The 27,787-nt window shown below is 37.9% G+C and overlaps 1 protein-coding gene across 17 annotated transcripts in view; it reads right to left on the reverse strand.

Moving 5' to 3' along the window:
* The window catches only part of LOC125741731 (RNA binding protein fox-1 homolog 1-like), a 440,599-nt gene that overhangs the window by 253,192 nt on the left and 159,620 nt on the right, over positions 1–27,787 (reverse strand). For 3 of the 17 annotated variants that reach the window (XM_049013012.1, XM_049013009.1, XM_049013003.1), the window contains exon 1: positions 11,294–11,450. The exons of 9 other annotated variants lie outside the window; for them this stretch is intronic. In XM_049013012.1, the coding sequence (XP_048868969.1) occupies positions 11,294–11,377 (84 nt within the window). In that variant the 5' untranslated portion in view covers positions 11,378–11,450. Of the gene's footprint in view, positions 1–10,858; positions 11,232–11,293; positions 11,451–27,787 lie in introns of those variants that run through there. 5 more of the 17 variants (XM_049013006.1, XM_049013005.1, XM_049013002.1 and 2 more) reach the window with 2 other exon arrangements.

Raw genomic sequence — 27,787 nt, forward strand, 5'->3', positions numbered from 1 at the left:
CATACAGCTCCATCAGAAGCGTTTGTTCTACAGTGGGAATAAAACACCGCTCTCGTTTTACACGCTTTCCAATTCATTTGATCGATCTACCGTTCATCCAGTCATCTGGGCATCTTAAATATCTCGGGTGTGCGCACTAAGTGGGACTATGCAAGCCTGTCTTGCATGAACCTTGATAAATTAAAACTGAATTGTGTTAGTAGAACGACATGACGCTGTGTTTAGAGATGGTGCTAGTTTGAGTCTGAATTTTTTCGGGAAAGTCTGGCTTTCTTTAGCTACTTTCATGGAATACCCCAGCTCAAAAAACAAAGCGCACGCAATTGTGCGAGACAACGCGAGTAATCCGAAAAAAAGCAACTAAGTCGCTGGCTTGAGCTGTTTTGCTCACTCGCTACAGCATTTGTTACATGAGGGGCTGAAATCGCAATTAAGTGACGCTGTTGCCAGTGGGACAAAAATTGTGGGGCATTTTCGCTACTTACCTATAGGCTACTTTCTTGGAAGATATTGATATTGAACTGCAAATGCCTCATAAACGCTTAAAATAAGATGTACAAACGAGGTAGAACACTGCATTATGTAGCTATGTTACGAGTAGCCTAATTAAAGTTTTTTGGCATAAGTGTTTATTTGTATTTACTAATAAAAATATTGTAATGACCTGGCTAGGGTTGTTAGCCAGGTGCATTCTGGGTATTGTGTTGTCTGTATTTTCTATCGTTCTGCTAGTTCCTATGTGTTTGATTCTCATGTTGTGTTATGTTAATGTTAGCCACAGTGAAGTTGATGTGTGTTCTGTGGGGCGGGTTGAATTGGTATGGTTGGCTGACACCGCGACTCTGTGTGGTGGGAGCGTGATAGGGCTGTGGTGTCAGCAGCATTAAGAGAGGGAGAGGAAAAAGGGTAAAATAAATGTTTGGTGTGAACCCCTACTGTTTCCTACTGGATCATTCAGGGATTACAGACCTGCTGCTGAGACGCTCGGGGTCGCGCGGTGTATGGGACACGAGCGCTCTCAGTTAGTTGTGAAATTCGGCGATAGTCGCTAGCTGTGTTAGCTAACGAGCAGCCTAGCCAGTTCAGCTCTACTAACCCGCGGTCGCTACAATATTAATATGTGAATATTAATATATTATATATTCTAATTTATTATGTTTAAAAAGTAAACATAAATATATTATATATAATTACATTATATAAAGAGCTCTTACATCGGTATCGGCAGATGTGTATCGGAATCGGAACGGATTGAAAAAAATGTGGATCGGCCCATCCCTAACAATAACTTAATATCATTCCCGATATACACGCCTGCTAATACAAAAAGGCCTGAAGGATACATGTTCTGGTATCCAAATACAGATGCATTCAGAGGTGTATGTAAAACACATTCAAGTACAGTTATTTGGCACAGTTTAAAATATTTTGTCCTACAAATTTAAAGGGCAAGGACAAGTGGAACTGTAACCCGAACTGTAAGACTAAACAGCAAATTGCAATTATATGAAACATGCTTCTTGAGATTGTGGCGGTAAAAAAAGTTTATTTTCTGTAGTCTAAGAAATGCGTTAACAACAACAGTTATCCACTTATATAAACTTGCATGTAAGAGCTTTATTATTTTTATTATTATTATTTACATCACTACAATCTGGAAGAGGAAGGAAAAGGAATAAGCACAAGCAATTATCTTGGCTGTCAGGGATGATCTAGAAAATATTTTTTTAAAGCCAGTTTCAAAAGAAGTATTTGGAGAATATGCAGCGACTGTGCATCTCATAAATCACTGCAGAATATTTAATTGGATTTTCTCATTGGGGGATTCCTGTCTTCCTTCCACGCTCAATATTTCTGTCCCAAGAATTTGATTTTGATTTGGGCATGTACTATTATCAGTATTATTACTACTAATTCTACGATCATAAAAATGTGTTTTTTACATATTATCTGACTGCCTGATATTATATAAATATTACTGTGACCTTTTTCCTATAGTGAGTCATCACAGAGATCAGACTTACTGCATTATTGTATGATTTTACTTTTATGAAAAGTTACTTTATAATTATTCACTTTCATAATGAATAAGGGTTCTATTATGCGTTGTTCTGTATTAATTCTATGTCCTCATTTGGCTTTAGCAAAATTCAACTGTGCTGAATGGAAAAGTACATGTTGGTTTAAAGAAAAACATGTATCTACTTATTCATGTAAAACACTTTTGTGTGAGTTCTGAACTCAGCACAAAAAAGTGATGAAAATTGGCCAGTCACACAATAGAGAGGTTAACAGTGCAGTATTACATACACAGTTCTTGTACAAGTTGTTTCCTCTCACTTTAGTCCAAAGCACATGTCACATTCACTGATGCAGCCCGGAAAGCTGTTTGGTCACAGCTCAATTGATATCAGTACAGTCAGGACCTTTAAGCCACAAGCAGATACCCTGTTCTTCCATGCAAGCATCTCCTGGCTTCACCCACATCAGTATTCTGCCATGCAGTCTTTCACTCTCTCGGCAGAGCAGGTTTTACCAAGTCCTAGAATTTCATTGTGTGTTTGTAATTGAGAGTTTTCTGAACTTGCACTTAACGTGACTAGACTTCAAGTGCCCTAAAAAGGCTTTGCAATTTTCTTGTTGCCTGCTGAAATATAGGCCAAATCGCCATAAAACAAGCACTTCCAACTGGCACTTGTATTGTGAGATATGTATTGTGCAAAACGACTACTAACCATCTTAAGTGTGAAAAGAAGGACCACATTTTGACAGAATAAACTCAAAAACCATTTGGAATATGCCAACAAAAGGTATTCAGGGGGAGAAATACAGCATTTTATCAGAAAGGCCAGATTCTTCTTTCAAATCATGGATTCGGTGGCTATTCATTTTTGGTTAGTGTCTCCCAATTTAATGAAATACCCAGCCCTTATAAAAATATTACACATAGCCTCTTCATAGAGGTTATACTATCCCTGATTTTTTAAAGAAAAAATGCTTTATGTTTAAACTTTAAACAACCCTCTCCACTAAATAACATACTGTATTATTACCCTTTTTCCATATAATTCAATAAGAAAAGCTCATTACAGCTCCAGCAACTGTTCTTTGAAATTGTCCTATTGTGGGTTTTTGGAACAAAACAATTTCAACATTTTCAGCCAATGAGCCAAAGCTCACCATAAGAAGGTTCTTCCACCAGGAAGAACCAACCTCGATATCTCATTAGAAAATCAGTGTGTATCAAGAGTTTTTAAAGCAAGAAGCAATAACTACATGGAAGAATATATCATACTGTTTACTGCAAAGGAACTAAATGTGAAAGACAATTTTACCAGAAAGCAGGGGTGTGTTTGCATAAGCCACAGCAGGGATCTTGGCAATGCTCTGCAGGGTGTTATGTTATTTTTATAGACATAATAGGTCTCAAAACTGAAAGTAAGCAGTAATTTTGGTCACATAAAAAACAAGGTCTTAAATTCATATTGTATTAGTGCTGGCTTTATGATTATAAAGCAAAGTATTTTAAAATGTATTTCTTAGTCAAAATCTGAATTTTCTGGTTCATGTGTTTTTGTGTAGAGTCAATTAATGAACACTATATTCCACTGGCAATGTAAAAATCTGAATAAAAACCATTTTCATGAGATTCCACTGTTTTTAGGCAAAGCTTTTTTTTTGTAAGATGACATTTCTGTTTCACATGGGTCGTACCACATTTTGGAACAAAGCAACTGACATCCCTTAACATACTAGTACACTTCCCTAGTCATTTTATATGTTAGTTAAAAGTACTTTCTGGAATGAACTCTGTTTCTACACTAGCGGAATATCTTGAGGTGAGTGTAGAATGTGCACCTATGATATACTATATCATAGCGCAGCAACACTGAATGATTTAGAGAATACAGGAGGAGCATTCATGATGACCTCTAAATGACTGCTCTGAAAATCACAGAACATTACTACATGATCCAGATGCTTAACAGGTAATTTGGTTCTGCCTGCCAGTATCCACCCCACCCACTCCATGCAGATCCTCCTCCTGACGGACACCTAGATTCCAGACATTACTCCCCAGAATGCTTCCTTTCCACTCCCACCTCACTGATCCGTTCACACTTAGAGAGACAGGGGGCAGCCGTGTCACACCTTGTAAGTGAAATGTTCCTTCTCCCCATTCCTTCCTTTGAACATCAAACTCTTGGTATCACAGCTTGGTTTTTATTGTTCAGTGGTTTCCCCTGACTCCTTGCTAATGTCTTTAAGGACCATACTCCACCAGTCCTCCTTGGGACTGGTGGAGTTCAATCCGTTGTCCAATTACCTAGACAACGGTATCCACTGTGCCATGAACTTTACTGACATCTCTCTTCTGTCTTTACATGGAATACAAAACAAGCAGGATGTTGCACACAAGATCAGGCAGAGCTATAATACATTTGTCATTGTACTTAAGGTCAATACAGATAATACTCTCTCCCTTTTACTTCTTTTGTCAAATGTTTTACCCTATGTGTGCACCCACCCTAAGCCTCACGCATTACAGCAAATTTGGCTTATTAGTACCTATATCTAATATTAAGCAAACCTACCATATAATATTCAAGTCAATCACTAAAACTGAAAGGTGAGATGCTGCATCTACATGAGGGTGTCTATGTACACCTGCATGTAAATGAACGATTGAAAAGTGTGTAAGGTAAAAGTAAAAGTCAATTATAGACTGGGTTACATAAATACCAACCAAGTAAACAAAGGCATTAGGTCAGTTACACTTCGTTTAACCTCGTAATTCCAAAGTGAGAAGTGGAGTTGTGAAGATTGCAGTTACTGTTCTCATCTTCTTCCGTGATAATTGCATTAGTAAAGTTAAGTGAACTTTGTTTATGTCATTCAGTTTTTTTCTCCCAAACAATCTGGATTTATTAAATGCATTTACCGGTCACTTTCTCTTGGAACTTTCAGTTAGTACTGGGTTGAACCCAATTTTGCCTACAGAACCCCTTCAAGGGTAGACGAGTTGTGTCCAGAGAAGCCATTGCTCACATCACTGTGCTGTTATTTTTGCACTTGTGGTCCTTCAGGTAGCTCAGGTCTTGTTATTTTCCTATGATCTGGTTGTGATGCGTTTTCAGCTACAGAAATGCCCCTGACTGGATGTTTTTTGTCTTTCACACAATGTTCTGTAAACTCTTGATACTGTACTGTGTGAAAATCCCAGGAGGGCGACTGTTTCAGAGATGCTGGAACCACCATGTTTAGCACCAACAATAAAACCACACTCAAAATCACTTACTGTAGGTCACGTATCTCATCCATTATAATGCTTACTCTGACAGTAATTGAACCCTGTCTGTATGCTGTCTGAGCAGGTCATTTGCATTGGCAAGCAGGTGTACCTAATAAATTGCCCAGTGTGTGCTCATGTGCCAAATGGCTGAGACTTTTTTTGATCCCTGATGTCAGCGGAGCAAACAATGGTTGGGAATCATAATCACCAGAGAGAGAAAGAGATTGATTAGATATCTTTACCTTTGTGGAGACTCCATGCCTTTCTATGGACAAAACCCTAATCCCAACAATGACAACCTTGACCCCTACCCAGCCCTAACCTTAACCATAAGTCACCAAACAAATACAAGTCTTTTAATTTTTGTTTTTTTTAATTGCACAGTTTATGTATTCCTATCATTGTGGAGACTCTTCATTCATTTCAATGGGCAGAACTCTAACCCTAATTACAACAACCCAAACGCTTACCTACTGTTGCCCTGACCTTAACTGTAAGTAACCAAACAAAATACAAGATTTTGGCATGATATTCTTTTGATTGCGTCGAGATTTTACACAAACTTAAGGATTATATTATGGGGGAACAATTTTCAGGTCCCCCCTGTTGTACCTGCAAACCCACATCTCACACACACACCCCAAATCAGAGCATGTTCTGCTCTCATGTACCCTCTCCTAAAACTGAAATGTAACGTATGCCTTCACAATGGAGTGTTTCCGACAATTTGGCACTTTATTAGTTTCATGTTCTGCACCCCCTTTGGAGAGTAATAACATTGAAAGTGCTTATTCAACACTCTGTATAAACTATTACACAGCAAGCTGACCGTCTGAATACCCTGCTCTGTCACGCCAGGCTTTTGGAGTCATTAAAACCTTTATGTGCTCTTTTTAAAAAGGATCCAACTTCATCTTTTGGTCACAGCCGGCAGCCTGTGTATTTTACTCGGACTGATCATTACTTCTGTATTTCTGCAGCTGGGTGAATGACAAATAAGATTTTCACAAAATGAAAAATCTCAGGCGGCGTAACCAAAGAAATACATCTTAGAACCCCCCCAAATGAAAACCTTCCTGAAGTTTCCATTTAATTGTCTACCATGGACCAGACATTGTTAATTCCTATTAGTTTTTTTTTTTTGCATTTATGATTAGTAATAGGGGCGGCATGGTGGTGCAGTGGTTAGCACTGTCGCCTCACACCTCTGGGACCCGGGTTCGAGTCTCCGCCTGGGTCACATGTGTGTGGAGTTTGCATGTTCTCCCCATGTCGTCGTGGGGTTTCCTCCGGGTACTCCGGTTTCCCCCCACAGTCCAAAAACATGCTGAGGCTAATTGGAGTTGCTGAATTGCCCGTAGGTGTGCATGTGTGAGTGAATGGTGTGTGAGTGTGCCCTGCGATGGGCTGGCCCCCCATCCTGGGTTGTTCCCTGCCTCGTGCCCATTGATTCCGGGATAGGCTCCGGACCCCCCGCGACCCAATAGGATAAGCGGTTTGGGAAATGGATGGATGGATGGATGATTAGTAATAGTATTAACTGTGGTTGCACCATTTGCCTTTTGAAGATCATTTAAAATTAAACAGACATCTGATTGGACACATGCACAAACATTTGTCCTTGGTATTGTGAAGTTTATTCATGCAATTAAGCATATTACAATATTATCATAACTTTCTATGGGTTTTACCACCGGACATGGAGACTGTGCGAACCTAACCATAAGTTGAAAATGGTCATTTTTGTCAACATACATGTTAGATCTACTAGTACTGCACTGCACCCTGAAGATCAATTGGTGTCGCCCTTATGATGAAACATCATAGTTTATAGTATATCCATCCATCCATCCATTTTCCAAACCGCTTATCCTATTGGGTCGCGGGGGGTCCGGAGCCTATCCCGGAATCAATGGGCACGAGGCAGGGAACAACCCAGGATGGGGGGCCAGCCCATCGCAGGGCACACTCACACACCAGTCACTCACACATGCACACCAGTTTATAGTATATAGTTTTCTAAAATGACTTTTAAATAAAAATCCCCTTTTCCCGGTTGTGCTGCCTGACATTTGAATTACTGTAAAATTGTTTGCAGACAGACGTTTTTCCAGTTATCTTAATGGTTTTAAAAACACAGCATTTTCCAACTTAATTATACCTAACATTTAAAATGACTTAAACACCAATTTTAATAGTTTTCTTACTTGGCTCATTGGTTCGGATGGTTGCGCCACCTGGTTTTCTGATACAGAAAATGTTATTTGAATATATTGAAAAATGTCATGTATTTAAGCATCTAACACAATGGACTCAGACACAAAAATATGCATACAGTATGTCATTCATCCAGCTGCATTTACCAAATATTCACCCTTACAACCAATAAGTGGGACGTGGATTTGTTACCAGTTTCTATCTGGTATTGATGTAGTGTGTCCATGCTTTATATAACAAGTACTTTTTTGGGGTTGGCAGGGATGGGAATTAAGTATGTAGATGACGTCTGCCTGGGATTCTGCAACCTATGATTCATAAATCAGGGTAAAGTGGGATGGACCATAGCTTAAGGTAGGATGTACTAAATCTAATCCTGAGATTTAATGTCTAAGTCATGCCTTACTGGAGTCAGATGGATGTTCAATTAGTCATTAAGTAATTTCACTCATTCTTGCAAAATATAGTATATTAAATGGGCAATGTCAAATGTGTTAGGAGCCAATAAATTCCATTCAAAGGTCTACTGAACTTGCAGCAGAAATTACCTTACTTACTGCAGTTGTATTCAGTGTCAGAGTATTATTATTATTTTTTTAAATCAGAGAAGCAATTTAGAGACTAATGAACTGCAGTATGTCTTAGGCGTGTGGGACACAGTGGAGCCACAGAAAAATTCCAAAAATCATTGTTAAAGAACCTGGGTTACCACTGAATCAACCAGATCCTCAATACTATACATGGAATTAAACCTTTGTGCATATACTGTGTGTGTGTGATTATATATATATATATATATATATATATATATATATATATATATATATATATATATATATATATAATATATATATATATATATATCACACACACACACACAGCAAGGCTGCAGACCCCAATTTTGATTGATTAAATATTTTGCCACTTAACCCAGAATAGAAGGGATCATTTAAAAAAATAATTTCAGCTGTAGTCAAAGACTGAAAGACTCATCAGATCATTGCACACTTCCTTAGGCCTCCGCTTTCTGTGGAAATAACAATGCTTTTGTGAACAAGACAGGCATCCTCCTGTTTAAAGACCCCCCTTTGGGCTTGCGTCGTGCTTCTTGCTCTGTGGGTGGTCATTACGACTGTTTCCACAATGTGTTTACTTAAGTCATTCTACTGCATTGCTGGCACTGCCGAACCCCCTGATTTTAGGCTTCTGAAATAATCAACTGACACCTAGGGCAGCGGATGAGGTGACAAAGCCCAAAAGAGCCTTTCCATGGTCCGTGAAGCTAGATTCAGAAAGAAAGGAGGGGGATGAGTCATATATCTTGTTAAATCCACAATCTTTTATGCATGACAAAAATAGGATTTAAACTGCATTTGCCCCCTCCCATAGATAGGGAAGACGTCCACATAGATGGCTTCCGATATAATTCGCTTCAGGAAAGGTATTCGCTGTAATTTTTGCATGGGAAAAGAACAATTAATCTGTCTTTGAGCAGACTAACAATCACCTGTTTATTAATATTATTCGATGTCTACCACGCAAATTAGAAAAGCCTCAACTGAAGCATTAAATTACACTGACATCACAGCCCAAGTGGTAGCAATGTGGCGGCCATCAATATCCCCAGTAAAAGGAACCATTCCTTGTACAGAAAGGTATAAGGACCTTCAAGTGAAATGAAATTGTAATGACACCAAAGTCCAGAAAATGGTGGTAAATCGCAGCCAAGCGACCATTGTGATGACAAATACATTAACTTTTCATGATTAAAAAAATCATTCTGAATCATCATTCTGACATAGCTACTTCACAAATTACAGCGTCCATCACGGGTTTCAATGCATGTTTAAAAAAGAACAAAGGAGACAATTTAGGGTTTCCCCATATCTTTAAACACCAAAAATAGTTCTTAGACCATTTTAAACACAGAAATCATATACTTTGAATTAACTCAACATTTTATATCCTGTACTTGCAAATGAAGAAAAAATACCTTTATGTAAAAAATAGCAGGCTGTACCTCCAGAAATTGATTTCTATCTGGCCCCTTCTACTGCCTAACTTAAAATCATCCCAAGGCCAGCAAAGATGAATACTGTAACTACTCAAGAATGCCTGCTGAAATTTTAAATTCTACGTACTCATGTGCTGCTCCGATCTTTTTTAGACTGTGTGCACATCTGATAATGTGCTGAGTTGTGTAACTTGAGTGGAGATTAAAACAGACAGACAATGCTCTGCAAGCAATCAAACAGAATGGATGCAATGATATCCCTTAAGTAATTCGAAACCTAAGCATGTACACAGATCACACTGTCTAAATCCATCACTATATGGCTTGGAGCACTTTGAGCTCACTGTGGCTCCGCTTCACTGAAAGCCTTCATACACAAAATACGCCTGCACCCTCGACTCGGAGCTCCATTCAAGAGCAAAATCCACAGCAACAGCCAGACAGCCCACTGTCTCTTGAGGCACTATGAACAAATGAATGGCATTTGATATCTGAAGGATAAAGTCTGCAGTTTGCTTGTTGCGTCATAGACAGAGCTGCTTCGGGTTAAAAGATCATCATATATTTAACAATGACGATTATAAATTTACAGATGGTCAATTCCTACTATACTACTAGCATAAACTAAAAAAAAATAATGTATACAGAATTACACATTCATTTGTAAAATGTTACTTTTTTGTTGTCGTTGCCCTGTAAGCCTCGAGCGTGTAATATTTAAGAACATAACGTGTAACGTGCTTTACTTTCCGTATTGCCTTTCAGATGCGGCCATACAAGAAAACAGGAAACCATGTGCTGACTGAAATCCTAAGATTCTAACAAGAAAAAGAGTCTACAAACAGCTACACAGCTTACATTTGTTTGACTGACAATACAATGTCCCTTATAAAAAGTAGCATGAGGATAGATTACAGCGCTGTAGATACCACTATACACTGAAAAGCAACTACAATTAATATGAAATTCGCGATAGTGCATCTTAAATGCATATTTTATTGATGACAATTTGACAAACCTGTATAAGAAATTAAAAGGGTCGCGTTCCTTCTAACGGGGACGCGACGCTGATAGCAGAGCATAACCATGCAATGGTGACATATGTGCGTCCAGGTAAGCTTATTTCTCTTTAAGTTTTCTATTAACTTTTGATATACACTTAGTAAACAAATCATGTCGAAAAAAATTCAAATACTAAGAAAAGAATACATCTTATTTCTTAACAGTTCACTATAGTATCATGTCTTTATTGCCCATTTCACCTCATTAAATTATGGGTAGTCTGACTACACCAATATTTAATTTGTCGTATACATATAAAAAGGTGTCCTTACCTGGCACAGTAGCATAGCTGCACAAATGTGAGACTGGAGTGGCAAAAGGCAGATAAGAGCAGATACGAAGCATTGCCCACATGCACTAGCAAACACTAAAGTTCTCATCCACAGGACATCGCCGCTTTTTTACGTGGACGAAAGCATCAACCTTCCGGCAATATCTAACACCAGGACCGCTTAAAAAAGAAAGCCAGTCAAATACTTCCCTTACTACTTATGTACGGCAGTTAAATGAATGTACTGCCATTTCAACACTGACCTTTTTATCATTTTGCACATACACAGCCTGGCTATCTGGTCCACCTCGGCATCTAACGGTACGCTGAAGCCGGTGCGCAGCCACATGTCCGCAAAGTGCTTCGCAAAACATCCTCACGGCCACTTTCCCCGCATTACATAACAAACGCAGAAAATAAAGGTGCTAACACTAACCTTTTTCGTGCAGTGGAGGGGCTCTGTGAAAAACGAAGGAAATGCGCCAGCCAAAGAATTAACAGAGAAGCGCATTGAAAACATCCCACGTCCGTTTAAATTCCTGCTGGACGCGCTTATTTTCCCGTCACCCAGCCTGTGCCTCACCTCACCTGAAGGCAATTAGCTGCCAAGATCTCATTGTGGTCGGACAGCAAAGGGGGGGGGGGGGAACGAGACACTGCCTCCTCTTTCTCGGCAGAGAGAAAGGGATCACACACTTGAAGAGAGAAGCCACGCAATCCCTTATGAAAAGCAAGCGATAGAAATGTGCAGGGAAACCCACCAGTGTAACCTGGGAGAAGGCAGCAGCGATCTTTCCGCACACAATGTAAAATGTTAAATACCATGTCCTGTGTTTACAGTAAATCGCTGTCGTCTTCTCATTCCTAGTTTACTATAAACTTTAAATTGCACATTTAATCTCTGCCCAAGTATTGATGGGCCGGAAATTGGTAGACTGAATATATATTTATTTAGAGATTGTGTCTCTAATTTCATATAACTCCCATTATTATATTAAGAATTAATAGGTACATGCACGCAGTGGCCACTTTATTAGGTACCCCTACGTAGTACCAGGTATGACTCCCTTTTATTAAATATAATGAAATTAATGAAAATCACTGTGTCAGCAAATGGTGATAGAAGTATGAATTATATCAAGTACATTGAAAAGCACTTAGAGATTTTTTTTTCCTTTTCAGGGTACAGTTTTAACTGAAAAACACATGTTCTGTCTAGAAGGCTCACCCCTGTAACTGAAATGATTTCATTTTTAAACAAAAGTTGCTAAAATACCTGCTAAGATGTGTGTATACTTAAATTCTTTTTAAAGCTATTCTTATGAAAATACCATTTGCTGGGTTGTTTACATATTTATAAAAAAAAAAATGTAAAAGTCGGAAGGGCTGCAGAAGATGTGCGTTTTAGTAGCACAAGGTGAGTTGGATCTAAATGAGTACAATTTATAGACTGATTCGTTAAGGATAATCCTGACCTATAAAAAAAAGGTCATCCTCAAGTACAAGAGATCCATAACTAAAAAAATGACGTACTGCTTGTAAATAAAACTGACTACAGCGACCAGCACATATACACAGCATGAATATTGTATTTATTCACATTCATGGGGTTTTGGTGGCAGTTTATGTAAAAGTGCAGATCTGCATTAATAACATCAGAGTAATTATTGACGGTTAAACCTTTTACAGTCATAACTACTGACAAAAGAATTAGTTCCCTACTTATTTTTATAAGTGTATACTAGCCTAAGGACAATAATTGATAGTGAATGAAACCATTAGATAGCAGTAAAATAAATGTCAGGTCAATTGAAGATGTCAAACAAATGAAGAATAACTAATTAAGAATACCTACCAGGGAAAACAGGTACCTCTACGTAATAGTATAAACCTAAACAATGTTATTTCGGATATCACCAAATATAACATCATTAGAAATGTGTTATAGATTTGTTCTTTGTTTGAATCAATGTATTTTTTCTTAGGTAGTCTTACTCTCTATATTTATTTACTGTTGTCAAGGGACAGTGGTAATTTTAGTTTTGTTGTATAATAATTCACTACTATACAGTACATCCAACTGCCAATATCTGTCAAAACCCATCCATTAGTTTCCTCAAACACAAATCCATAATCTTTCAGACCCTCCGTGTGAGAAACCATACATGCAAGATTAGCCAGGTATTATCACCTTGCTGGTTATAATCCCCTAATAGGTGCTTCAGGTCTCCTTGTCAGCCATCTGTTAGCACTTCCAGCAGACTACATGTCAAATATACGGCATAAGCATTCCCAGTGCTGCGTGCCTGTAGAGAATCAAAATTTGTGAGATACTGGGTCAAATCTGAGAAAAACTATGGAAATTATTGTGATAGCTGACTGGAACTTATCGTTATAATAGTGTGACAAAAAGAGACAGATTGAATAAAGGGGGCAGCTTGGCTGCAGCAAGGAGATATTAGCAGGGCCAGCTAAGTTGTAACTGAGAAATAGGTCTCCATCGACAGAGATTTTTTGGTGTACTTTGGGTATTGGTTCATCCAACCACTCGTGGCCGACTCTTTCCATACTCTGAGGTAAAACTTCACTGAAAGACTTGAAACGCCCGAAGAGATAAAGTATGACTATCAGCCATTAAGCAGGAACATACACTTCACAGACTGTGTTCTACCATTTCATGTCAACATAATTCACCTAACAGCAATTTTCACCTTTAGGCTGTCACAGAGTGGCAGGAATTTCACAGACTGAAATCACCAAACACTCCCAGATACATTAAATACATGTATTGCTAAATCAAAATGAACTAGGAAAAAAACTCTATATATATATATATATATATATATATATATATATATATATATATACACACACACACACACATCTTCCAATCCCTTTTCCTGAGCAGAGTGACAGAGGGGCCTGGAGCCCATTCTAGCCGGTAAGAGGCACACACACACACACGCACACACAGGGGCAGGGTACACCTTGGATATGATGTTATCTCATGGTGGCACTCACACATGTACAATGATACACTATGGACAATTTAGGGATGTTAATTATATTCATATAATGCATATGTTTTGATTGTGGGACGATCCGGAGCACCCAGAGGAAACACACACAAAACAGCATCAAAAATTCAAGCACACCTGCTTGGTATTATGATTACTTGTGCTTTAAACCATGTACTCTTCAGTGATGTCATGGGTGGAAGGTGTTCTTGTGGATCAGTTAGTCAGCATTTGAAATATTTGGGTCCAACCACCAGAATGCCAGCCATGACAGAATCAATTAAGTTTAAGCAGTTCAATTCTGAAGTCCTATCAACACAAGCAGTTTCACAAAATTTCAAAGCCACACAGCTTTCTAGGGCAGTGCTACGGCTCAGCGCCTATTTTGATATACCATTTACATATCTAAAGTTATCTGGAACATTTTCCAATATTTGCCTATTTCATTTAAATTTGGAAACAAGGCAAGTCCAATATTTCTTTCTGATAAATTTAGTCAGTATTTTATGTTTTCGTTCTCCTCCTTCGAAGCATTTTTCTTGTGACAATACAAAAGCACCTTTGGCCTTGTCTCCATACATCTTATCTAGGCGTAATTGTATTAGCCTGTCTCCGAGAAAGGTCCTTCCACAGGGAGATTAGGAATATCTTGTATCAAAAGTGTGATATTTCTTTCTTTTTAATGACTAGCCTAATCCTTTAGGTTACAAAATCCCAATTTGTGCCACATACTTTGGATGTTTAAGCGTTCTTTCCACACTCACTTTGTGTTTTTGTTGGCATTTTTGTGTATGGAATAAAATAGCTAAATTCTTGTCAGTAAATATTCTGTTTATCTGCATTATCTAGATTCTGAGAAGTACATGAATATGTGGCTTTATGCCAAAGTAATAATCGAGAGCTGTGTAATTATGAGCCTTTTCTCATATCAGAAAAATTACCCATAAAGCTGGTGTGGATTTACTTGTCATATGTGCAGATTCATATTCACATATATATATATATATATATATATATATATATATATATATATATATATATATATATCCATCCATCCATCCATCCATTTTACAAACCGCTTATCCTACTGGGTCGCAGGGGGTCCGGAGCCTATCCCGGAAGCAATGGGCACAAGGCAAGGGAACAACCCAGGATGGGGGGCCAGCCCATCACAGGACACATTCACACACCATTCACTCACACATGCACACCTATGGACAACTTCCATCCATCCATCCATTTTCCAAACCGCTTATCCTATTGGGTCGCGGGGGGTCCGGAGCCTATCCCGGAATCAATGGGCACGAGGCAGGGAACAACCCAGGATGGGGGGCCAGCCCATCGCAGGGCACACTCACACACCATGCACTCACACATGCACACCTACGGGCAATTCAGCAACTCCAATTAGCCTCAGCATGTTTTTGGACTGTGGGGGGGAAACCGGAGTACCCGGAGGAAACCCCATGACGACATGGGGAGAACATGCAAACTCCGCACACATGTGACCCAGGTGGAGACTCGAACCCGGGTCCCAGAGATGTGAGGCAACAGTGCGAACCACTGCACCACCATGCAGAGCCATATATATATATAAGTAAAATATAAAATATGTGTGTGTGTGTGTGTATAAAATCACAAAAAATTACGCCAGAAACATCCACACATCTTCATGCTTACCATGTCCCATGAAAAACAAACAAACTTTACCTAATGAGGAGTCAGAGGATCTTAAAGGGTCAGAATCACATATTGTGAGCAAATCAGATGCTCTTTGGTCCCATTGAAATACAAAAACGTCCAAAAAGCAAGAATAATAATAAAAAAAAATCAATGTTTGCTAATTAAATTAAATATGCACATTTATTTTTGCTGAGTCAGATACATATTTTCTATGTAAAATGAGCTAAATGGGTGATAAAAAAAATCATGAATAAAGAGAGACAAGACTTTGCTAAGTTAGTTATTTTTACCAGGATAAATCACTTCAACCCGCACAGTTACTGTTCACCTCTGCAAACAGCAAGAAATATGCATACTATCCTGTGGAACTAAATGATAACTGGTCCTCAATCTATATACCTCAGAGTGGTGAGATGCCCAAGTCCCCACATTAGAGAAAGTGCTGTATTATTTCTCCATTCTTAGAGGGAATGGCTTTAACAAACACCCATTACCACTCAGAGTAATGATTATCAATCATCCAAATTTCATGCTGCTTAATAAATGTTATGCTAATTTTTTTCAATATGCACGCCAGTAATAGCTTATCCAGGTCAGGGGTGCAGACCCCAGCCATGCGATGAGGTTCATGCCTCTGTGAGCAAGACCCATAACTTCCATTGCTTTATTTAGCCAATTTTACATATTTCTCAAAGAATATCATTTTAAAAGTAAAATATAAATGTCTAACAATACAGAGTACTGTGTCTGATGCTGCAAATGTTCTGTTCTGCAAGAGTACCAATTATCTCTATGTTGTCTATATTATAGATGTCATTTCACAATAATATTGTCGTTTAAATAATAAAAAAATGATTACACCTTCCAAATACTAAGGTGCACACTGTGAGCAGTGTGAGTTTAATTAAAAAGCTAGTGATTTAGGTTTATGGGCTAAAAAAGTATATGTGAAGTGTAATTAATTAAATCCCCTTGGTCTTTAATAGCTGAAACATTTAAGCCCTCGTAAATTGCTTAAAACACAGATTTTCACCACTAAGAAAACACCTCTGGGACACTATCGTAATCAAGATGTTTCACCTCAGTAATTCTTACCAACAGTGCAGGAAACAGCATTCAAATGTGAAATATTCTTACAGACCACATGGGGAGTATTTCTACAGACTCACGATCTTGCAACACTAAAGGATGCCCTATGGGTTGCAGGGAAAATTGCACGTATTCTTGTTTAATTTATCAGTTTTAAGTAGTTTGATGTTTTATTGTCTCTTTAATGGGTGGCCTACCAGAGAAATAAATGCTAAAATAGCTGTCCCGTGTTCTAAAACTGTTTTAATACACACTTGATTTAATGGATAATTTTTTTCCTTTCACTAGTTTAAAAAAACTGTATTATGGAGTGAAATTAAGGGCACTTCGCAACAAATTACACTGCTCATATATGCTACTTCGAATACAATTTATTAACTTTACATTGTTCAAATACAGATGAACATCATTCCGATTATTATCAATAAAAAATAATCTTACAATTTAAAATATAGTAGCAACCATAAAATCATCTGCCAAAGTCACCCATCAACATGCAAGATTAGCCTGTCAGGTAAGGGGGGGATCTAAATGAAACCTACTATCTAATTGGTTACTTTGCAAACTAAGTCACAACCAATCAATCTCCCCTCTGAATTCTTCTTTATAACCATGTGTGTCTGTTCCATCCTGGGGCTGTATAACAGACCAATTGCCAAAAATCCTAAACAAACTAGGTAAAACAAAAAAATAGTAAAACATGGCCACCATACATGTAATTTTTATAGTTATGTCATGGGCGGGGCTGCGTTGTTATGCAAAAGGTTTATTTAAGATCTTGGGAAGTTAGGAAGCTTGTGTAATACACATGTCCTATCTTAAGTTACAAACAATGGATAGGAACAATGACTTAAGAACTGTTCATCCATAATGGCTTTTTTCCTAAATCAGGTCCTAACCCTAGTTACCACAGTTAAGAAACAATCTGCAAGTTCGGAAGGTTCTGTAATATGGCCCCAGGATGGAACAGACAAAACGTGGTTATAGATGAGAATTCAGTTGGCTAGGGGAGATCGATCTGCTGTGACATACTTTGCAATGTAACCAATCAGGTGTTAGCTTTTGTTTAGAACCTACATATTTTATGGACAACATGGACAGATCATTTTAATGGTTGCAGGTATTCTTTAATTGGTATTTAATGACAATTTAAATTATAATATAAAGAATCATAATATTTTTATTTACTGAATATTGTCCCAAGACACCCTCCATAATCAACATTTCAACACAGCGCAATACTGAAATTTATTTTAATATACAGATCCAATATGCGCTTCACATGCTATGTTGAAATTCTAAACGGAAATCTCAGATACATTGTCCGTCAAAGAACAAAAAATGTATTCACTACTTTGATAGTTTCACAAAAACTTTTCATTATTAAAATTAAATCTTAAAATATAATCAAAAATTAATCTGTATGAATCAGTTTTCTTTTGTAGTTAAAACTTTAGCTGTGTGAAAAACGATGTTTTCAGATATTGTATTTAATTTTTATTGCAAAAGCAAAAATGATGAAGAAATTTTATTTTCATTTCCCATAGTAAAGGAAAACAATTTGTTAATATCTGCTATGTGATATGTAATGTTGTGTAAATTTGTTTTGTGATATATGCAATTATTATATATAATAATACTACTCACTGATCATTAAGTTTATTAATAATGCTATTTATTATGCAATTTGCACTGACAGGAACATCAAACATGTTATTAATTATTGCCTATAAACACAGCAATTTTTATAATATGTATGAAGAATATAATTATTATATTGGAATAGGTGTAAAACTAAAAAACAGTTTCTATAAACAAATCTTTACAATTACCTTTCTCCTTCAGATAAAGACGCAGGTCTTCTCCAAATTTGAAGGAATTAATTCCACTGAGAATTTTTGTGATGCATTTAGCTGGTGATAAAGATTACCATACCAAAAATCACATTTCCATTTCTTTTTCATTTTAATAGAGCACTGGGACTTGATTTGAATTTAAACTGTGCAGAGGTGTGCCGGGAGAAAGTTTCCTCCAACTTATAGCCAAAAGGTGAAGCTTTTAGAAATAAGGTTTTCATACTTAAAGTTTTCTTTGAACTTTTAGCTGAGTGAGATGTAAGGTATCTACTCTGGCAGCCGAAATGTCGCCTTGTAGCTTTGCTTTATACCAGCCTCTTGAGCGTAATCAGCACCTGGGAGCCAACCATCTGGCATAGATAACCCATATGCTCCTACATTTGCTGAGCAATGATTGTATGATATTCAGTATAAGGTTTAAAATCACCACTGTAGTTGAGGCAGTTGGGGTTGCCGGAACACTTATTCTCAGCCTCAAAAATAATAAGCCATTTTCCTGCACAATTCTACCTTGTATTTCGAATCACTTGGTTGACTTTGGCGTTTTTATCAAGAAACAGATGTTAATAAATCACTCTAAAGGCCCGGCAATATCCTGCCAACCGGGTCACAAAGATTATTTCAATAATGGTGTCAGTGGAAGAGAATATGGTACTCATGACAGATTCATTCCTGTCTTTGAGCTGAAGTTATTTTAAAATCAGAGCACTGAAATACAGAAGGAAAACTGGATATTATCTCTATATGGATATGAAATACTGCCTTTGTAGTTATCTCTCAGTTACCTTTTTTTCTATTTTCTTATACCAGTGTTTTTCAACCTGGTTTTCGGGGACCACCAGATGGTCTATTTTTTGCTCCCTTTCTGCTCCCTGCCAGGCAGTCCACTTTTCTGCTCCCTGCCAGATAGTCCACATTTTTACTGCGAGCGAGCAGAGAGCAAAAACATGAACTCACTGGGGGTCCTCAAGGACCAGGTTTCGAAACACAGCCTAATAATGTATTCTATAGATTTATTATCTATATTGCATGATATTTATGTATGTTTGTGTGAATGTTTATATGTATGTATATTTTATGTGTGTGTGTGTACACACATTATATGGACAATTGTATTGGGACACATTTCTTAATCATTGATTTTGGGTGCTTCATTCAGACCCTTTGACACATGTGTATAAAATCAGGCACCTAGCCATGCAGTCAGGTTTACAAACATTTGTGAAAGAATGGCTCATTTTGAAGAGCTCATTAAACTGAAGTGCAGTACTGTCATCGGATGCCATCTTTGCAGTTAGTTTCTGAAATTTCTTCGCTATTAGATATTCCACGGTCAATTGTAAGTGGTATTATTGCAAGGTGGAAGCGTCTAGGTACAACAGAAAATCAGCCAAGAAGTGGCAGACCATGTAAAGTAACAGAGCGGGGTCATCAAGTGCTGAAGCACATACTGTAGTACATGAAAGTTGACAATGCTCTGCTGTCTCAGTAACAACAGAGTTCCTGTGTGCTGGGAGCATCATGGAATGGGCTTCCATGGCCAAGCAGCTGCATGCAAGCCTCACACCACCAAGCCCAATGCCAAGCGTCGGATGGAGTGGTATAAAGCTCGCTGCCACTGGGCTCTGGAGCAGTGGAAACATATTCTGTGGAGTAATGAATCATGCTTTCTGTCTGGCAGTCAGGCGGATGAGTCTGGGTTTGGCAGATGCCAGGAAAACGTTACCTGTCTGACTGCATTCTGCCAACTGTAAAGTCTGGTGGAGGAATAATGGTATGGGGCTATTTTTCAGTGGTTGGGCTAGGCCACTTAGTTCCAGTGAAGGGAACTCTTAATGCTTCAGCATACCAAGACATTTTGTGACACAACTGTGCTTCCAACTTTGTAGGAGCAGCTTGAGGAAGGCCTTCTTCTGTTCCAGCATGACTGTGTCCCAGCACACAAAGCAAGGTCCATAAAGACATGGCTGGATGAGTTTGGTGTGGAAGAACTTGACTGGCCTGCACAGACCCCTGACTTTAACCCCATAAAACCCCTTTGGGATGAACTAGAACAGAGATTGTGAGCCAGGCCTTCATGTGCAACATCAGTGCATCACCTCACAAATGCTGTTTTGGATGAACGGGCAAAAATTCCCACAGACACTCCAAAATCCTCCCCGAAGAGTGTCCGCTGTTATCTTATTTATATATAAAGAATATTTAGTATTTCATATATATACATATACATATATATGTGCGTGTGTGTATGTTAACTATTAAATATTCTTTTTTGGATATAAATTGGAAAAAATATACTCTTAAGCTGACACTTATTCAGAGAACTTGCCGTAAGTACATTTCCAAAATGGAAGACATTTTGTTCCAATGACTGTGCATTGTATTGTTGTTTTCTTTTGGACAAAACCCCAAAATTTTTGTAGACCCATATAGGAAAGGATAGAGGGACAGGAAGGGAAAAATCAGAATCTTCTCCGTTTAAAGCAACATTGCTGCTGAAGTGCAAGGTGGATGTGAAAGTGTGAGTGAGCAGAAGCCTGAAGAGATGAGTTTTTTACCTACAGTTGGGAAAACCTGACTCTGCAATTGTGACATTTATGGGGACCCGAGGAAAAAAAGAACAAGGAGAGATAATGACCACTGAGCCCCCAGCAGATGCTGAACAAAATGGACTGGCAAGTGGGTGGTGTCTCCCAGACATGAGGGTCCAGAACCATTCGCCATAATTGTGCTTGAGAAGGAAATCCTATGCTTGAGGAGGAAGTGTGTGTAAATGTTGGGGTTTGATTACGCTTATTTTTGCATATTCTGCATTTGTGTAGATTAAAATAAACCCAGATCTGGTGAGAAACCCAGGATGTTGTTGCTGTAAGAACAATGGGAAAACAATTAAATATGAAATGCTGCGTATTTGAAATTAAACAAAAATATATGTTTGTTGTTCTGGGTAATTTGTGTAACTAAAGTGAGTTTTAATCCAGCCCTCCGAGTCCATTGTGTGACGTAGGCAAAGGCAATTAAAATAAGCCTTTTTCCTCAGGAGAAACAGATAAGTTTTGATATAATTGACAAGCACCATTAATTTCACAAAACATGCAGCTTTCTTTTCATAATGCAGACAGAAAGTGTCATTCATCCACCTCCCGGCTTCACTTCACATCACTTCCAAATAATGTAGTAAAATATTTATTGACCAGCAGTCTACCCGCTACCTAATGCACCTCTTTCAGCAGTAGATAATTCTCCAAATATGCCCTCTGCTTGATCAATACCAAACATTATTTGGAGGAGTTTTGCCTCATTCTTCTTCTTCTACTACTTCTTCTTCAAAAAATAAAAAACTGTATGAACGTCTCACACCAGGTTCTGCCAAAGCATCCCATTAGGTTTAAGTTCAGGACTTTGCTATTCTAAAATGCTTTCTCGTATCACTTGTTCTCTAGTAGAGTGTCTTTAAGAGTGTTGTGCTTCATGACCCATTTTCTGCTAAGCTTCAGCTATTGAATGGATACTCCACCATTCTCTTGTGGAACTTGCTGATCCACAAAACATCATTTCCTCAATAATGGTAAGCCATTCAGGTTGTGAGATTGCAAAACAGTGCCAGAACTGGGATGCATCTAAAAATCAGGATAGTCCCCTGCCAAGATTCACAGCTGGGGTTTGTTTTTCTAATGAAGCCGTGTTTGCCCCCTTCCTTTGTACATGGGGCCCAGTAAATCAAACGCATTTTCAAATGTGCCTGTTTAGATACAACTTGTATGTATCAATGGTTTTAGTTATTTTGGTAACACTTACTTGACGGGGCACAGATACTTAGTAATAACTCACTACTGAAGTACAAATCATGAACAAATCCTAAATAAATATAGTGTGTACTTGAGATAAAAAATGTCACTATTCATTAATGAATAACATGAGATCAGTATTTCACTTGTGTTATTACTTGTTCCTTCAGTAGTTCCTTCAGTATTTCACGAGGATTTACAGAATTAACAGATATAGAAACAAGTATAGTAACTGCTTGGGATAAAAGATGCATCATGATTCATTAATGATGAGCAAATATGAGATCAGTATTTCACTTGTGTTATTCATGACTTGTTCCTTCAGTAGTTCCTTCAGTTAGAAAGGTTTACAGAATTAACAGAATAAGTATAGTAACTGCCCTGAATAAAACACGTGTCACAATTAATTAATGATGAATTAACATGAAATCAGTATGTAACATTTAGTTTGTGGTTAATTAATACTGTACATAAGTAATAGTATAATAATATGTTATTTGTGTCCCAAGTAAAGTGTTATCATTATTTTAAGGATGAATGTAATTAGTTAACTGGATTTCAGAATAGAAATTGGAATTTGGTAACACTCAGTGTAGCTAACCATTACAAAGGCATGCTGGTGGAGTCATCACCTTTACATGCATTACTGCTTATATGTGAAGATCTTTATGAATATGTCAGTTATTTCAGGCTGTAATATGAAATCAAATTTCCTACATATTTTAAAACAAAATGAACATAGTTCACAGCCAATGCACTATTTAGGGCAGCATGTGTGCATGCTCCATCTTACAGTGCAGGGAACCCTGGGGTTCTTCTGGAATTAAGCTGCACTAGATAGTAAAAAATTCATATGCGTTTTTAGAGCTCCATGGTAGGCAACAGGTAAGAGTCCTATATACTGTATATACACATACCAAGTCCCACAGTAGTAATAAAGGAGTTTGATGTGAAAGAGTGCTGTCTTTTACTTGCCAACTTTACCTAAGTGCTAATCTCTTAACTGGCAGTGTAACAGTGCAATACGTAGTACATTACATTAGTACATTACACACGTAGTACATACACATTGTGTAATAACTCGACAAAATCGAACAAATTTCATTATATAATGTGGTGTTATTACATAATGCGTTGTCACACCGGGTAATAACGCATTATGTAATAATACCACATTATGTAATAACAAAATGTTATAATTAAGTATAAATACATAATGCAATGTTATTCCATAATGTGTTTTTACACGAGGTGTTACAATGCATTACATCATATTGCTGCATTATTTGATGAAAATTCGCTTAAGTTATTACATATTGCGGTGTTATTACAAAATGCATTGTTACGGGTGGTGCATCAACTGGCAAAAGGTAAGTGTGAAGGATGTGAATGTCTTGGGGACAGCAGAGAGGTCAGAGGACAAGCTTTAGCCAACAGCTCTGTATATCTGAACCTTATTTGTAACATAACACTGCATATTACAACTACCTTTAATTAACTGACCTTCTTAAAACTAATTCAGTACGACTGAATTATATTATTGTAAGCAGTCAAAGCTGTAAAATATGAGGTACGGGATAAAATGGGAGCTGACTACATTTAGTTTTATTGTTTTTTGAATACATAAATGCTGTTATTACGACTGTGTATATAGAAGCACAGGCCAGTTACCATTATATGTATGTACAATACATGGGCATAAATTATGGGGGGATGGGGGTGTTGTAACCCCCCCCAATAATCAAAACCAGCCAACACAACCCTCTGGAGCCCCTTAAATGGGTGGAGACGTCAACAGCCCCCCACCCCCAGTGATCAACCCAAAGTTACATCCTTGATACAATAAAAATCATACAAGGAAATAGCATTATGAAAAAGGTCATTATGAACACACACACAAAAAAGAGAAAAACAAATAAGGAAAGCATAATTGATTCTCTCTTACCTGTGCCAGTCTCTCTCATTCACGTAACAGCTAACAACTTACGCAAATTCTGTAGTTACTCTTATTACTGCAGCACTACACGCCGGCTACCTCCAGCCCCACGAAACGTTGCAAAATGTTTGTCTGAATGGAAAGAGTGGTGTGTTGAACACCCTGTTGTGTTGTGCAAATATTGCAACTATGGTTAGGATCCATTGTATGCACTGCCTTTTAAAAATCGGCCGGGATTATATACACGTCACTGATAACATCTCTGGCACACCTACCAAACGAGAGAAAACGTACCTTAAAATCTGCTGCACAACATTTCGAGGAAACATGTTGTTCAGCCGAGAGACTGTAACAAAACGTTGCACACAATTTTCAGATCGAACATGCCCTTAGAGGAAATGGGTTGTCAATCGGAGTGTAATTATTGGCAAAATCCATGCTCTATAAACTAATTGGAACTGTGTTTAGAACAAGACCGGAGGTCCTGTAACATCTGCGGCCAGATGTGCAGTTTGTATCAAACTCAAAATTCTGGAATTCAACTTACATTCATTGCTGAATGACCATCATACACCCCTAGAACTGTTTGTCTTTCATAATAAGTGGATTTTTTTTAATGCTGATGAACTTGAAGCACAATTTTACCCAAAGCAACATTACACCACAGGGTCATACATTCCCTGGAGCAACTGGATGGGGGGGTTAAGGGCTTTTCTAAGAGGCCCAGTGGTGAAACCATTCAGCCGAACACACTATTTTAAATGGTGACCTTATGATCACAGGCACAATATCATAACATGCTAAGCCACACACTGTGCCACAGCAGTCTTAACAATAGCCATTACAACTGTGTAATAGACAAGGAGTGTAACAAAACATGTAGCACTTGTCATCACATGACCATCCAATAAGCAGTGTTGCTTTAAATCTGACACAACTAATCTAAATAAAGAACACTATATGCTCATATACAAAATCCACATATTCATAACCTATGCATTGTGCTGTTAGAAAAGACATTTAGATACATAAAAACACAGAAAAGAGTGGGGGACAAACTCTCCAAAAAAAATCACACTTCTGAGATTGTGAATCTAGAATAAAGGTTTAAATGAAGTGTAGGAATTCCTTGTTAAACCTAAATGTGAAACCATTTACTTTCTAATTACATGCTAATCTCTTAAATGGTCCATCAAATGGTGTGAGGTATGTGTGAGGACATGGGCATTATGAGGGAAGGCAAGTTCAGGGCTCAACTCCCTCCAGGAACATGCAATCAGTTATTACTATTTTTGGTAACACTTAAAGCACTTATGTATAATGCATTATAGATACCTTCATAATGCACTATAATGGCTCATATTGACCATTATAATGCATTATGAAGATATCTATAGTGCATTATAGATCACAGCTTCATAGAGCATTCATAATGCATAATAAACATTGTTATGCCTTTTTATAAATACTGTAGTTATAGCCATGTTTCTAATTTATGAATGCATTATGTTGCAGTATAGTATCTATAATGCATTATGATGACTGCTCTAAGTGTTACTTTTTAAAAATTCTTTTCTTGTGGAAGTGCAAGTGAAACCAGAAGCTGTGTTCAGGCTCTCCTGGCTTTCCTGTTGGGCCACATCTTTTTTTAGACCCGAAACAGCTGTCTTGGATTTTTTCTCTGCTCCGCCAGCTCGCTGAATTGTTGAGGCTGTTAATAAACTCCCTGTTCCATCCTACATATCACGTGGATCTCCTCAATGCCTCATGAGATGTAAATCTTACAGGGTGAATGTGCAAATAATTGGGAGCCTGTAAAAAAAGTCTCCCAGATGTACATGACCTGAAATAATCACTACATATGGTTCACATATTAGGCAAATAAATAACAAAATATTTATGATTATAGGCATTGCAGAATTTAGAGAGACATCTGAACACTAGATGCATATATTTAGATTATTTCCTGCTTCCAAGAAAGTATGAAAGATTGTCATCCAGGTGTACAAACTATGCAAACATCTTTCTTCTCTGTTTGTAGGCAGAATTTCTTTTTAATTCAAATGACAAGCATGAAAATTTAGTTTTAGTTTTCTGGCTTTACCATTATGGGGAAATTAAAACTCTATCCTGAGAGATTCAAGGTAACACCTTTCGCGGAGGTATTGTTCTTGCATGATCAGTTTATAATTAGAATTATACTATGCTTTAGTGAAAGTACCCACAAATTGAGAAAGAATTTAAACACCAATTGTTTGCCCTCCTTAGTGAATCTTGAAATGGATTTTTTGAGTAAAACTATACACATCAGCTCTCTCAGTTTCTCATGTACAAATAAAAAAAATAATTAACTCTAATAAGTAACAATATGCCTAACACCACGTTTACTTAAGACAGAGCTGAATACATTCTATCCATTCTAGTGCCATAAGAATTATTTCCTCTCTATTATAGATTGCCGTGTGTGTTATAACAGCCAACAAACTGTCTACGCATTATAGTCAAGTTTTGTTATTTTCACTATACGTAAAGCAACAAAAAAGAAGTAGGTGATACATATGCAAATAAATACATTCTTTAGGACGTTCAGAAACGACAGAATCCCCAACCTTTTGAGGAAATGGTTATCAGTGGACATGTGACCTATTGTGTACAAAAAGTCTCTAATCTAAGAGCAAAAGACAATAAACTCATTAACGTCAAGTCTTTAAGTGGTATAACTGTCATGTGAGCCTCGCTATATTACAATCTACAGTACATCCATGATCAATTCTGCTTAATTAGTCTTACTAAGCGTGGTAATATTCAGAAAAGCCCTTAATAGTGTATATAAAGCCATCCTCCAAATCCCTAACCCTAACCCTAAAGACTACTCCAGTAGATCTCCCGTTTCCTCCAGGTAACATTTATTCCAAGCACTTTCTTTGCACTCTGTGACCTATAAAGATTCAGAATTAATGATATGGAATATGTAATGGGGGCGGCATGGTGGTGCAGTGGTTAGCACTGTTGCCTCACACCTCTGGGACCCGGGTTCGAGTCTCCGCCTGGGTCACATGTGTGCGGAGTTTGCATGTTCTCCCCGTGTCGTCGTGGGGTTTCCTCCGGGTACTCCGGTTTCCCCCCACAGTCCAAAAACATGCTGAGGCTAATTGGAGTTGCTGAATTGCCCGTAGGTGTGCATGTGTGAGTGAATGGTGTGTGAGTGTGCCCTGCGATGGGCTGGCCCCCCATCCTTGGTTGTTCCCTGCCTCGTGCCCATTGATTCCGGGATAGGCTCCGGACCCCCCGCGACCCAATAGGATAAGCGGTTTGGAAAATGGATGGAATATGTAATGTTTCTTCCATCCAAAAACACATGCACACTGTACGTTCACTGTATACATGAGGCTGATTTGCAGCCTGTCCTCATTAAATTACAGCTGTTTCCATGGCTACAGTCACACTGGAAAATAAAATTATAAATGAATGTATGTATGCACCTATGTATGGAGGAAAATAAATGTTACCACCTAAAAAAGCAGTGAGCAAGTATCTACTTTATATGCAAAAAAGAAAAAC

The sequence above is a fragment of the Brienomyrus brachyistius genome, chromosome 5 (assembly GCF_023856365.1).
Source record: "Brienomyrus brachyistius isolate T26 chromosome 5, BBRACH_0.4, whole genome shotgun sequence".
In the NCBI taxonomy this organism is placed as follows: Eukaryota; Metazoa; Chordata; class Actinopteri; order Osteoglossiformes; family Mormyridae; genus Brienomyrus; species Brienomyrus brachyistius.